We start from the raw sequence: 15099 nt of genomic DNA, 5'->3' as shown, positions 1-15099 counted from the left end.
AAATATTTTAAAAATAAAGTAATACAAGTCTATTATAGAAACTGCAGAAACTTCAGAAAATTGAGGCAAAAAAAAAAAAACTGTTCACATTCTCACCATCCAGAAACAACAGTGTTAGTATTTGACTGTAGTTATCCCCAGTGTATATGCTGGGGATAATCTATATGTGTATATAAATACACACATTTAAAAAGATAAAGACATAAGCACACAAACACATTTTTTAACCTGCTTTCTTGTATCAGGAACATTTTCATATGTCAATAAATGTTCTTCAAAACTATTTTCAGTGGCTATATACTAATGAATATATTTCTAAGGCATGACATTGTAACATCCAGAAATGATAAGGCCCACATCACTCACGGCTGGGAGGAGTGCAAACTGGTAGTCAATTTGCCAGTATTTATGTCATACCCCCATGATATTGCAGTTCCCTAGGAAAAATCCCAGTTTATTCAAGGAGACATACAAAGATAATTAGCTGGTAATACAGTCACTTCTGGAAAAGGGAAGAGGGTGGCACACGGGGGATGGAAGACGGAAGACTGCGGCCTTTCATCGTATGCTCTTCTATACCACTCCCACTGCTGCCTCTCTTGGTCACACAAGCGGTACTTACCAGAATTTTATCAGCTTTGGCTTCACTAATCCCCTTAATATTTATTAGCTCCTTCTTCGGTGCATAGGCAACAGCCTCTACAGTATGAAATCCAGCTTCTTCCAATTTCTTCACATCATTGGCATTTATACCACATTGCTGCAAGTGAAGAAAACTATGGATAAATCTAAGCTTTGGTTCCCTCATCTGTTGAATGTGGATATTGGCCCTACTTATTTCACAGGGCTGTTTTTAACTGTGATATTATACGCAAAAGCTTTAAAAAGTATGCCCTACATATGATGTATTTCATAACAAATTACCAATCTATTCATCATCAAAGGTATTCTCTTGGTGGCTCAGATGGTAAAGCGTCTGCCTGTAACGCAGGAGATTTGGGTTTGATCCCTGGGTTGGGAAGATCCCCCAGAGAAGGGAAAGGCTACCCACTCCAGTATTCTCGCCTGGAGAATCCCAAGGACGGAGGAGCCTGGAAGGCTACATACAGTCCACTGGGTCGCAAAGAGTCAGACATGATTGAGCGACTTCACTTTCACTTTTTTTTAGTTTTCATTCATTATCAAAACCAGTAGTTTTAGCTAGCACTATGTAATTAAAAGACTCGTCATGAATTGGGATTAAACCTGTAACTAAACCTTTTGACTGGAACTCTAAATGAACTTTGAGACCTGGGCCCTAAAAGGCCACTTTAAACTGGTGCTTCCCAAAGTTTTCTACATCAAGCACCCATCAAGAATAATAAGTTTTACACTAAGCTGGGTAAACAGATAAGACTGTCCCAGAGCTAAGGGGAGCATATCTTAGCATACATTCTTTGTTGCCCAATAACTGGAAAGCTCGGCTTTAACAACTGATATTAAGAATGAGGAAAACTATTTTTGGTCAGGGATTTACATGCCACTTCTCAAAAACAAACCACCCAAAGGCACTTCCTTCTCCTGATAAACAAAGTCAGCTTTGGTTTTATTAGCCACCAAAACCATGACTTTGGGGAAAGCATGCATTATTAGCGGGATATGTATGTAGAAACCAGGTCTGTTGGTTTAAGCCATAAGATTTAAGCCATAAGCAATACACATGTGTGGTTATAAGGATGCTCACTGAAACCAAAAGTTGACTCTGAATTCTCCAATGTGTTTAACAAACCCGTTTAAGTATCCTCTGAAGAGCTGAAGCTTAGGTGGGAGATGGGAGGAATATGCATAAAGAGACAAGAATGAAGACTTTCTCAGTATACTCTGCTGATTCTTTCAGCCCAAGTCAATGGCACTCACTCTGGGACCACTGTACAATGTGGAGAAATAGTGCAAGGCCCCAGGTTTCATGCTTGATGTCCTTGCGCAGAGTCTTGAACTCTCACATCTTAACCCCAAGCCAGTGTGTCTATGACAGCTGTCTTCTTAGTAAGTTCATCACAGTTCCAAGTTGGTGGAGAGATGTTGTTCCTCTCCACTTCCTGCATAGCTGGCCCAGGACACTACAATTCCCTGGATGGTAATTTCATACTTAGTACAAACAGCACAGATTCTCATGGGATCCTAGGGCTTCTTAGTTTCTGACATCCAGTTCTAAGAAAAAAAAAATGATGAAAGAGGGGAAGAATTCTTGACAAAAAAGGGACCTGGCAGATATGTTTAGCAATTGTCTTAAGTCTTTCCACAGGATCCTTGACAACACTTCTGAAAACTCTAATTTGGACTTTAGTTTATGTAAAGGCTGTGATTCCTCCCAGTAGGTAGAACAATCTTATCCAGCATTATAATTTTAAAATTAACAACCAAGCACATACCTCTAGTCGGGAAATAGGTTGTGGACCAAAGCTTTCTTCTTCCACAGAAGTATCTGCATTTGCTTCAAGCTGCATTTGCATAGCCATTACTTAGTGTTCAATACTGAAAAACACAGATGGCCATCAGGAAGAACACTAGAGAAAGTACAGACGCGCAAGCATAGTTTTACAGTAAATCTCTTAAAGAATTACTTACTAGGCTTTTCCTCTGGATATATATATATATAAATAGTATGTATAATATATTTAAGAAAACTTATGGACTTTTGCCTAGCTAAAAAATGTATGGCATTTTGATTCTACTTGTTTGACTTATGCTAGAACAGAACAGAATGCTAGATTTTTAATTAAAAAAAAATAGATACACAATAAGCAACAAAAGTTTACTGTATAGCACAGGGAACTACAGTCAATATCTTGTAATAAACTACAATGGGAAATAAAGTGAAAAATAATATATGTGTATATGTCTAACTGAATCACCTTTCTGTGCACCTGAAACATTGTAAGTCAACTATAGTTCAATAAAATATATATATTAAGAAAAAAAAAACGACTACTAGGCTTTTGGTTTAATCACTGACCTACCCATGGCAAGAAAAAGAAGAAATCCCTCACCAGCTTTCCCTTCCACCTAGACAGCTTAACTATATGAACTATGTCCCCCAGTTCTCCTGCTTCATATTTCTTATAGATAAGGGCCAAGTCTTATTTGTGTATAATTTATGATACATCATAAATGTTAGGTGTTTGTTAAATATTCAGCAACTGAATGCAGATTTTCCAGGACTCTACTTAAAAAAAAAAACCCCAAACTGATATAGGATTAAAGTGTTTCAGTTTCACTGTTCCCTTCCAAGAAAGCAGGGTTTCGGGGTGATGGGAAAGGAGTGAAATGAAGGTAGAGAATCACTGCCATAAATCTCCACTCCTGATACAGAAACAGTGGACTGAGATGAGAATTCTCCCCACCTTAGGCAATGATCATAGTTTGTAGTCCCACATTTTGCTTCTATTGTAACAAAAGTGTATGAAATTTAAAGATCAACATTTTAACCAATTGCAGACTTCACTGAATGCACAAATGAATAAGTAACGTGAAGTACCCTGCTCAGTTTGAAATCTTCCATATAAGGCCAATACCAAAAGTCAGATTATTTTAATAGTTAAGATTGCACTGATTGAAAGAATGGAGAACAAAAAATTTTAATTATCTTCATGAGGTATTAGTAAAAGCAAACAAGTCATGATGTCTACAAGGATAAATATACTTAAGTCACACCAAAATAATCTGGACAATGTAACAATCAAGATAAATTTAATTCAAAAAATAACAGGTAAGGAATCTCCAGTCTTAGAGGCTTGACAGAAGGTAACCATTTGTTCTTGACTGGTTCTGGTGTAGTTCTCTTAGATGGCATGCTTAGCATAATGTGAGTTTATAATTCCAAATATCAGAATCATCTGAAGGCAACTTAAAGTGTCTTCCTTCATAATTTATGAAAAAGATGGCTTGAACTGTATACATAAAGCAATAACCAAAAAGCAATAGGCTTAAAAACTGGACTATATTTAAATTTGGAAATTCTATCCATCAAAATGCTATGGCTGGGACTTCTCTGGTCATCAAGTGGCTAAGACTCCAAGCTCCCAATGCAGGGGGCTGGTGCTCAATCCACGGTCAGGGAGCTAATACCCAGTGCAGCCAAAAAAAAAAAAAAAAGGCTATGGCTTCCCAGCTGACGCAGTGATAAAGAATCTACCTGCCAATGCAGGAGATGCAAGAGAAATGGGTTCAATTCCTGGGTTGGGAAGATCCCATGGAGTAGGAAATGCACCTGGAAAATTCCATGGACAGAGGAGATGGGAGGGTTACAGTCCACGGTGTTGCAAAATGTCAGAGGACTGGGACTTCTCTGGTGGTCCAGTGGCTAAGACTCTGCATACGCCCATTGCAGAGGGCCCAAGTTCGATCCCTGGTTGGGGAACTAGATATTCACATGCCACAACTGAGACCAAGTGCAGCCAAATAAACTAGTAAAAAAAAAAAAAAAGTCAGATGACTGAGCGACTGAGCACATCTAATCAAGACACCACGGCAAGAAGGAAAGTTAAACAATAGTGAGGGGGGAAAATATTTACCACAAATATAACTCAGGGCTGATAATGAGAATATATAAAGAATTCTTGCAAGTCAGCAAGAAAGACAACCCAATAAAAAACAGGCAAAAGAGATCTGAACAAGCACTTCATAGAAGATACTCAAATGGTTAATAAACGTATCCACAAATGCTCAATTTCATTAATAATCAGGAAAATTAAAATTAAAACCACAAGATAATAGCTAAAATTTTAAAAAATTAACATTAACTATTAGCAAACGTGTGGAACAACTGAACACTCATTCATCTCTGGTTCGAGTGTACTGGTACTGTATTAAATATGGAAGGTGAAGCCAGACAAATGCTTTGACCCAGGAATTTTGCCACTCTATTTTTTTTGCCACTCTATTATTAACCCAGTGAAAAACATATACGTGTGCACTAAACTGTATGCAGGAATTTTCTCAGCCATCTTTGTCCTGAAAGCTAAAAACTAGAAATAATCCTGATATCCATCATTGGTATTATGAATAGGAGGAATACAACATAGCAACGAGAAAGTATTGCTAAATGCAAAGACACTTACGAACCTACAGACAGAACGTTGAGCAAAGCCAGACACAAAAATAGTCTTTCTTTACATAAAATTCAGAAACAGGCAAAATTAATCAACGGTATTAGTAGTCAATACAGTGGTTACCTCTGGCGAGAGGGTGAGTATTAGAGAAGGGGGCACAAGGGAGGCTTCTGGGTGATGACAGCATTCTTTCTTGATCTGAGTGGTATATTCATTTTGTAATGACTCATGGAGCTGTACACACTTTTGATCTGTGCATTTTTCTATTTGTATACTACACTTGGCTTACAAGATTAAGAAAAAACAGCATCCGTTACTACAGATCATTACCTAGACATAACGTAACCGGTCTTCCGCACTAGGAAAAGCAAATTATCTTACGGCAACCGGAGGTGGGTACTCTGGTAAGCAAAATTTTGTGTAATGAAAGGGCACTGACCAGAAACCTGGAAACTGTGGTTCTGGCTTAAGAGCTGTGACTCTGTCACTACACAGCTCTGGATCCTGGATTCCTCGCGGACGCCCATTAAGTAGGTGTTGGAAATGCAGGCCTCCCAAGGTTCCTCCCAGGAACTCTAACTAAACGCTAGAGTGCGCTTCTATTTTCCCCTCAGCGAACTGCGACGGTCGAAGTAGCCCGGACACGTCCCGGCTCCGCCCCGCCATTTCCGAGTTTCTCACTTGGGAGAAACGGAGGGGCCCCTAAGCCTGCTGCGGAGCTGGGGCCCAAATCTGGGTCTAAGCCTGGGTCCGGCTTATACCGGGACTAACCTGGCGGTGGAAGGGGCTTGGTCTGCGTCTCACACTCACCTGGACCTGCGGCGCTTTGGTATTCGCTAAGGCAGGCTGCACACTCCGACTACCGTCTGCTGGACCCACCCGCGCCCGATCCTGGACGGACTGTAGATCCCCTCGCTTGTGCCCCGCTTCTCTACTCCCTTGCTTCGACCTTCTGCACAAAACCCAGGCGAGTTTCAGCTTCCAACTGCGCTCCTGCGGCGCGTCTCGCCTCCTCTTAGGCCTCGGTCTCAAGCCGCAGCGCGCGCTCTGCCTACAGCTTTCGGAAATCCCGCCAAATCCTATTGGGCAAGGTCACGCCCGCGTCAACGTAACGTCTCCCCACCCTTCTCTGGCCCGCCTTCCAGCCGCTTCGACCACTCGTGAGACCGAGAGTTGGGCTCGAGGAACTTGAGCTTGCTGGATGTTTCGGATTCCCGTCTTCTTTTTCTCCGTTAGGACTAATCCAGAACTTGAGAGTTGCGTTTTTCTCACCCTTTACCTGATCGAGGACTACAACTCCCAAGAGGTTGTGGGCCGCCAGAGACCACATATCCCAGTATGCACCGCGGGCGGGCGACTCAGCTGTAGCTTCTCAGCCCCTCTCCGAAATACCCAGACTCTTGGGAACTGGTGGCTTAGACAGTAAAGAATCCGCCTACAATGCAGGAGACCTGGGTTCGATCCCTGGGTCGGGAAGATCCCCTGGAGGAGAGCATGGCAACCCACTCCCGTAATCTTGCCTGGAGAATCCCCATGGACAAAGGAGTGGTGGGTTACAGCCCATGGAGTGACAGAGTCGGACATGACTGAACGACTAAGCACAGCACTGGGATCTCTTAATATGCTTCTTAAGTGTCTAACCTGGGGCATTTGGCCCTTCAGGTTGCGCTGGGCCTCTAATTTAGACCAAGTACGGAGTTCAGGTGCTTTCTAGGCTCTTGTAGATGGTGGAGCTGATGATGCTGAAGTACATGGGTGAAACTGGAACAGAAAGCTAATGGAGAGAAAGAAAGGACTGAAATATTAGTCAAGCTGTGGTACTTTACTGGAAATTTGCAGGATTCCGGATTTTAAGAATGTAAATCTTTTCGTAGTTTATTAAAAGTTGATTCCAGTTTTAAAGGGTGATTAGTGGTACTTTCATGCATTGGAGAAGGAAGTGGCAACCCACTCCAGTGTTCTTGCCTGGAGAATCCCAGGGACGGGGGAGCCTGGTGGGCTGCCGTCTACGGGGTCGCACAGAGTCGGACACGACTGAAGTGACTCAGCAGCAGCTGCAGCAGTGTTTACTGGTGGAGAAGGCAATGGCAACCCACTCCAGTACTCTTGCCTGGAAAATCCCATGGGCGGAGGAGCCTGGTAGGCTGCAGTCCATGGGGTCTCGAAGAGTCGGACAGGACTGAGCGACTTCACTTTCACTTTTCACTTTCATGCATTGGAGAAGGAAATGGCAACCCACTCGTGTTCTTGCCTGGAGAATCCCAGGGACTGAGGAGCCTGGTGGGCTGCCGTCTATGGGGTCGCACAGAGTCGGACACGACTGAAGCGACTTCGCAGCAGCATGAAGAGATGTATAAGACCATTAGAGAACTTTGATCTTTATTCTTTAGGTAATGGGTACATCTGAAAGTTTTTAATCCAGTGAATCTCATGCTTTAGACCTGTTTTTTGTTCCGCACTACTTTATATTTATGGAGTGCTTTAAAATTCATAAACTTTTTATTTAATCCTCACATGGTTACCCTGTGGCATTGAAGGACAGATTTCAGGATAGAGTAAAAACAACAGAAACTGTTATGAAGTGCTTTAAATATTTCAGGGAAGAGATTGTCGATTTAAAAAAGTCACAACCTAAAGGTTGAGAGTTATGTTTTATTTGGTGGGAATTTTTAGGACTTAAACCCAGGAGGCAGAATCTCAAGTAGCCTTGAGAGAACTGCTCAGAGGAGGCAAGGGGAGGAGCCAGGTTATATAGAAGTTCTACAACAAAGGACAGGCAGGCTGAATATCAGAGATTATTGTTAAAGGAAACCAGATATTCCAAGTTAAGAAATTTGGTGATTTTCCATGTCTGGGAAGATGCAAAAGTCTCGTGAGATCCTTGTTAATTGATATGGCAGGAAATAACTCCATTTCTCAAGATGAAGGTTTGCATTAGAGCAATGACAGAACAGATTCAGGAAGCATTCTGAAGGTAGAATTAACCTAACTAGTGATTCTAGATAGTAATTGGGGATAATAGTGAACTGCCATCCATACCGGAGATACACACCTTCATGCCTATTCTTCATATACTCTCCTTAGAACACCTGCAAACCCACAGCCCCTCTTGGCTATGTGATGATACATAACTTTGACCTTTCATTAAAATAGAATTCCTGTGGCTGTGGGGATGTCAAACCAGAGAAACCCATTTGCAGAAAGGTTAAGAAATTGAGAGATAAGGAAGTGGGAAAGAGTCAAACAGAAAGAAACTGTTTTGAAATCTGACTGCTTCCCAGATCTTTCCAGTTTCTCAGGGGCCCTGCAGCACTTAATGCTCTTGAGGTCCATGAGATAGCTCTACATTCCAATAATCTCCCTACATTCCAATAATCTCCTTTTTTTTCCCCAGCTTAAACAAATTTGAGTAGTTTTATGTTCCTTTCTTCCAAGACAACCAACTAAGCTGGAAGTAAGACAAAGTAGATTTCTTACCAACAGTTCAATTAGCAATTCATGAGAATATCTATAAATGTGTAATTGAAGTTTTGAATATATATATCCCAAGTTACAAGGTAAGTGACCAATCTGAAATCTCAAGGAGGCAACTTCTAACAAAACCAAAACTTAATCAGCAGAAATCTGATCATTTGTTCAAGAATATGATCTCATTAGCATAATCAACCTGGAGCACAAAAAAGGAAATCCCATGTCACGTCCAAATGATCTATTTGAGTAGTGCAAGAATGATGCAATATTAGAAAAAGTCAGTTATTTGGCTATATTAATGGGTCAAGGAGAAAAATCAAATGACTAATTTTATCACATTGGAAAGCATTTGTCAGGAAGAAATTTTCCTCTACCCTCATAGGTTCTTCTGGCTGATCTGAGAAATTGACATTAAGACAAAAGGAGAAAAATCAAAAGTTTAGTAATATGTACACCTGGAGTGATGCAGGAAATCTGAGTAACTCTGCAAAAGAGCAGAAACCCTCACCTTAAAAACCATCTTTAGCAAAAGACAAAACAGGATGTTGGGGATAGTGGCTTAGGACTTTAAAGGAGAGGAAGGCAGATGGAAAGGCAAATGTTTGGCAAATAAATATTTGTTGGGTCATGCAGAGACAATGGAACACAGAGTAGACTCGTGATACCTCTGTACCAGGAACAAACCTCTGAATTTTTTTTAGGCAATCAGGGGAAAGGTCAAAGTTACTTTCTGATCTTGATCAGGTCTTGATTGTTTTCAATTTGAAATAACCTACAAACCAAAGAGATATTTTGGAGTACTAAATTCTGTTCTACATATCCAATAAAATTAAACATCAGTTCAGTTTAGTTACTCAGTTGTGTCTGACTCTTTGAGACCCCATGGACTGCAGCATGCCAGGCCTCCCTGTCCATCATGAACTCCTGGAGTTTACTCAAATTCATGTCCATTGAGTCAGTGATGCCATCCAACCATCTCATCCTCTGTCGTCCCCTTCTCCTCCCACCTTCAATCTTTCCCAGCATCAGGATCTTTTCAAATGAATCAGCTCTTCACATCAGGTAGCCAAAGCATTGGAGTTTCAGCTTCAACATCAGTCCTTCCAATGAATATTCAGGATTGATTTCCTTTAGGATGGACTAGTTGGATCTCCTTGCAGTCCAAGGCACTCTCAAGAGTCTTCTCAAACACCACAGTTCAAAGGCATCAATTCTTCAGCGCTCAGCTTTCTTTATAGTCCAACTCTCACATCCATACATGACTACTGGAAAAACCATAGCCTTCACGAGATGGACCTTTGTCGGCAAAGTAATGTCTCTGCTTTTTAATATGCTGTCTAGGTTGGTCATAACTTTTCTTCCAAGGAGTAAGCGTCTTTTTACTTCATGGCTGCAGTCACCATCTGCAGTGATTTTGGAGCCCCAAAAAATAAAGTCAGCCACTGTTTCCCCATCTATTTCCCACGAAGTGCTGGGACCAGATGCCATGATCTTCGTTTTCTGAATGTTAAGCTTTAAGCCAACTTTTTCACTCCCTTCTTTTACTTTCATCAAGGGGCTCTTTAGTTCTTCACTTTCTGCCATAAGGGTGGTGTCATCTGCATATCTGAGGTTATTGATATTTCTCCCAGCAATCTTGATTCCAGCTTGTGCTTCATCCAGCCCAGCGTTTCTCATGATGTACTCTGCATATGTTAAATAAGCAGGGTGACAATATACAGCCTTGACGTACTCCTTTTCCTATTTGGAACCAGTCTGTTGTTCCATGTCCAGTTCTAACTGTTGCTTCCTGTGTGGATCACAACAAACTGTGGAAAATTCTTAAAGAGATGGGATTACCAGATCACCTTATCTGCCTCCTGAGATACCTTTATGCAGGTTAGGAAGCAAGTTAGAACTAGACACGGAACAATGACTGGTTCCAAATCTGGAAAGGAATAAATCAAGGCTCTATATTTTCACTCTGCTTATTCAACTTACAGGCAGAGTACATCATGTGAAACACTGGGCTGGATGAAACACAAGCTGGAATCAAGACTGCTGGGGAGAAATATCAGTAATCTCAGATATGCAGATGACACCATCTTTATGGCAGAATTTCCAATAGAAATCCCAGTGGGATTTGTGTCAATCACTGGCAGTTGCCTATCCAATAGTATGGCTAAAAAAACTTAGTATGTGGAAGGATGCTCTCTAGTAAGATATGAATGAGTTTGTCTTCATCCATATTCTTTTGTGTGTTGTTTGAATTTTTTGTACAAATTTGACTTTACAATGATAGTTTTAAATTGTAACAAAATATAAAATGTCTTGGAATAAACTTAACAACAAAAGTACACATTAAAAGGAACTTTAAGATAATAAAGGACACAAAACAGAAAAGCATACTATCTACTTGTAATGGAAGATTCAGCATCTTTAAGATAGCAGTCCTCCATTAGTTGATCTTTAAATTTAATACAACATGATCTCAGTAAAAATGTCAACAAGGATTTGTTGCAACTGAACCAGCTAATTCTCACCTTTATATGGTAAAATAAAAAGCAGGAAGAGTCAGGGACATTCTGAAATAAAAGGGTCTGAACCAACCAGCCAGTAAACTAAATTATAAAACTGTAATAATTAAAATGTACTTGTACACAAAAGTAGGTCAATGGCACAGACTAGTTATCCCAGTGTTGTAGTTCCCTATTGCTGCTGGTAACAAATTACCATAAATTTAGTGGCTTAAAACAACAGAGATGTATTGTCTTACAATTCTAGAAGTCAGAATTCCTAAATTCTGAGTCTCAATGAACTAAAATCAAGGTGTTGGCAGGATTGTGTTCCTTCTGGAGGTCCTAGAAGAGAGTCTGTTTCCTTGCCTTTTCCAATTTTCAGAGGCATTTGCCTTCTCTGGTTTGAGGTCCCTTTCTCCATCTTCAAAGCCAACAATCATTCTGATTTCAGCTTCCATCATCACATCTCCTTCTCTGACTCTTGACATCCTGACTCCCTCTTATAAGGACCCTTGTGATTACATTGGATCCACCCAGCTAATCCAGGATAGTTCCACATGTCAAGATGTTTCAGCACATTTGCAAAGTCCCTACTGTGATGTAAGGTTACATTCATAGGTTTCAGGAGTTAAGATGTGGACATCTGTGGGCCATCTCTGGACTGTCTGAGCCACCAACTATATATTTGGTCAATCATTTCAAGTCCCCTAGTCATTATTCTGTCTACCATGCTCAGCTATAGATATGAATATATAGAGAAATTTGTATATGAGAAGAGAGAAATTATGAATCACTGGGAAAAAAGGGTGTTCATTAAATGGTGCTGAGATAACCACATAGCCATCTGGAAAAAATTAATTTTGATTCTTATATCTGTTTTAGGATAAATTTCTAAATGGATCAAAGATATAAATGTAAAGTGTTAAACCATAAAAGTTCTAAGAGAAACCATGGGCTTTACAGGTTCCAAAGAAATAAAGGGGGAAGCCAGGTATATACGTGACTTTTGACAAAGGCGTATGTGCAACCAAGCACACATCTTGGTAGGTGACTACTATTCAAAAAGAATAGATATCTTAGTTAATGGTGTTAGTACTTTTCTAAGTATGGTAAGATGTAAGAAACTGGGTTCATAAAATTTTCTCCAGAAAATATCTGAGGGCCAGTTCTGCCAGAGCATGAAATGCCTCATCCTGGTCTTTGCCCTGAATTCCTTTCTAGGATGTACTGTATGTACACTGCTAATGACTCAAATCTTATAGAACTGGATGGTGGCCAACATTTTTTTGTTTACAAAACCCTCCTTTTGTGTCTCAATTTTGACAAAGATTTGGGAGGCATTTCATGACCAATTTGTCCCACAGCATTAGGAATACTCATTCCCAGGTCAGGTGAGGATTTCATTGACATGCCACTCACTGTGCTATTACTGGACTTGGGCCTATTAATAGTTGCCCAAAGCCTCTGGATTGCCTGTCTTACTTGTCTCTTATGGTCCAGGAAATGGCTTATTCCCATACCTACACTATTATAAACATTGATCTTATCGAACTATACATTTGGTCAATCATTTCAAGTCCCCCAAAAAGTGAAAGTGTTAGTCGCTCAGTCATGTCCAACTCTTTGCAACTCCATGGGTTGTAGACTGCCAGGCTCCTCTGTCCATGGAATTCTCCAGGCAAGAATACTAGAGTGGGTTGCCGCTCCCTTCTCCAGGGGATCTTCCCATCCCAGGCATCAAACCTGGGTTTCCTGCATTAGAGGCAGATTCTTTACTACCTGAGCCACCAACTATATATTTGGTCAATCATTTCAAGTTCCCTAGTCATTATTATTTTACTAGAGGCTCAGTCACACATTCTGTAATGTAAACACACACACACACACACAAACAAACCAACTAAACAACCCAGTAATCTTATGAAATAGGCAGAATACAAGTAATATGGCTAGCAACATTAATAGAGTCGTTAAGTAGTTAAGATAAGAACTTTCTTCCATTAGGTGTTGTCCAGGTCACCTGACCCAGTCTGTTCTGTACCAGTCATAATCTTTAAACATAAGTTCACCAAAGATGTCCACATATACAAGGTAGGTGGTAGTTCATTGAGACCTCTTACAGGATTGAGAAAAGAATTTTTTTTCTAAGGACTACACGGCTGGTGCCAGAAGAAAAACTGGTCTCTATGTTTGAACAGGTATTTCTGCTGTTGGGGAGGTTTGGTTAATGCATAATGCAGATGTGCAATGCACACTAGAGGGAAGGGAGGAGGCCTGAAAGGGCAGTGAAAAATTTTTTCTTGTCTTGCCTTAAAATGTTAATTTTATTTCATCATTATATATATATCTTTAATGTTCTAAATGGCAAAACCCATCGTAAATAATGTCAAGTAAACCAACAAATGGGGGACATTTGGCAACCTATATCAAAAAGAGTTCTTTTATAAACACATCCTACAAGTCAATGAGAAAGATAACTCAGAAAAATGGGCAAAGATTATCAACAGACAGTTCACAGAAAAGGACATACAAATTGCTCTAAAGCACATGTGAAGAAGCACAATCTCACACATGAGAATAATATAAATCAAAACCATACTGAGATAACCATCAAAAAGCTTGGGACACACTGTATGAGCAAGTGTGTGGTACTCATTCCTAGCAGGATTGATATGACTATTTTAATGGGCAGTTTGCTGACATCTATTACAGTTACAAATGCAACTAGCCTTTGACTTAACAGCTCCATTTCTAGGAAGCTTTCCTATAAACTTACACATATGCAAAATTTCAGCATAATTTACAGTAGCAGAAGGTGATAAACAACCTACATGCTTATCAACAGATATAGCACATCTATCCAGTGGTCTATGATTTAACTAAAAGCAAAAATATGTGTTGGAAGTCCATTATGTATTGATCTGAACCTATCAAGATATGTCCTTAAGTGAAAACAGTAAAGTAAAGGACAGTGTGTATTGATGGGCTATTTGTGTAAAAAAGGAGAGAAGAAATATATATTTACACACTCATACCTACTTGCATACATGTTTACTTTTGTATACAGACAGGTTTGGAACAACAGGTAAGAAACAGGTAATACTGGTTGTCTCTAAAAAGGGAAACTGAGTGTCTAGGGGCAAAATAAAAGAGAAATGTTTACTTTCCTTGTGATTTAAGCACGATTTTTAAAAAAGAACACAATACAATTTTTCATTTTGGAAAAATTTTTAAAGGATGGGGAAACATCACCAGAAAGAATTTGGCATAGTCTAGGAAGGATTAAAATTTGCATCAGAAACAGCTGCAGGAAGATATACTTCCTTATGGAACAAAAGCAATTCATCAGTGTTTCCTAGAGCCTCGATGAAATCTTAGAATTGTACTACCTCTCGTGCCTGGCCACCAAGAAAACCTTTTTTTTCTTCTCTCTCTCTTTTTTGGCCACGCTGTGCAGCATGTGGGATCTTAGTTTCCTGACTAGGGATAGAATTTGTGCCCCCTGCAATGGGAATGCAGAGCCTTAACCACTGGACCACCAGGGAAGTCCGCAAGCAAACCTCTCTTCATCTCCAATTTTTCATTTTGAAAAAATTGAAGCCTAAAGAAATGTTGAAAGAACAGTGCATTTAAGCACCTATGTACATATTGCTGTATTTGTTTTCTCTCACTTTTTCTGTGTCTCTCACACACATGCATATATGCACATACCCACATATATTTTTAAAAAAAACATTTGAGGGTTTCCCTGATGGCTCAGTGGTAAAGAATCCTCTTGCCAATGGAGGATACACACATTCGATCCCTGATCTGGGAAGATCCCATGTGCCATGGAACAACTAAGCCCATGCACCATAGCTACTGAGCCTGTGTTCTAGAACCCCGAGCCACAACTACTGAGTCTATACACTGCAACTACTGAAGCCCAAACACCCTAGAGCTGTGCTGCACAACAAGAGAAGCCACCACCACGAGAAGCCAATGCACTGCAACTAGAGTAGTCTCCACTTGCTGCAACTGGAGAAAAGCCTGTTCAGCAA

General features: G+C 40.3%; 1 protein-coding gene across 2 annotated transcripts in view; it reads right to left on the bottom strand.

The window, feature by feature from the left end:
* RAD51 (RAD51 recombinase) overlaps positions 1 to 6951 on the bottom strand; it is a 35079-nt gene extending 28128 nt beyond the window's left edge. Inside the window, exons 1-3 of one of the 2 annotated variants that reach the window (XM_061430788.1) lie at positions 5901 to 6951; positions 2412 to 2514; positions 623 to 760 (exon numbers count right to left, since the gene is read on the bottom strand). In XM_061430788.1, coding sequence (XP_061286772.1) covers positions 623 to 760; positions 2412 to 2498 — 225 coding nt within the window. In that variant the 5' untranslated portion in view covers positions 2499 to 2514; positions 5901 to 6951. Of the gene's footprint in view, positions 1 to 622; positions 761 to 1896; positions 2191 to 2411; positions 2515 to 5900 lie in introns of those variants that run through there. The other variant, XM_061430789.1, reaches the window with a different exon arrangement.
* Positions 6952 to 15099: the final 8148 nt, after the last annotated feature.

This window comes from Bos javanicus, chromosome 10 (genome assembly GCF_032452875.1).
Source record: "Bos javanicus breed banteng chromosome 10, ARS-OSU_banteng_1.0, whole genome shotgun sequence".
Taxonomy (NCBI): domain Eukaryota; kingdom Metazoa; phylum Chordata; class Mammalia; order Artiodactyla; family Bovidae; genus Bos; species Bos javanicus.
The sequence above is the reverse complement of the archived record's forward strand: the minus strand, read 5'-3'. Positions and strand labels throughout refer to the sequence as shown.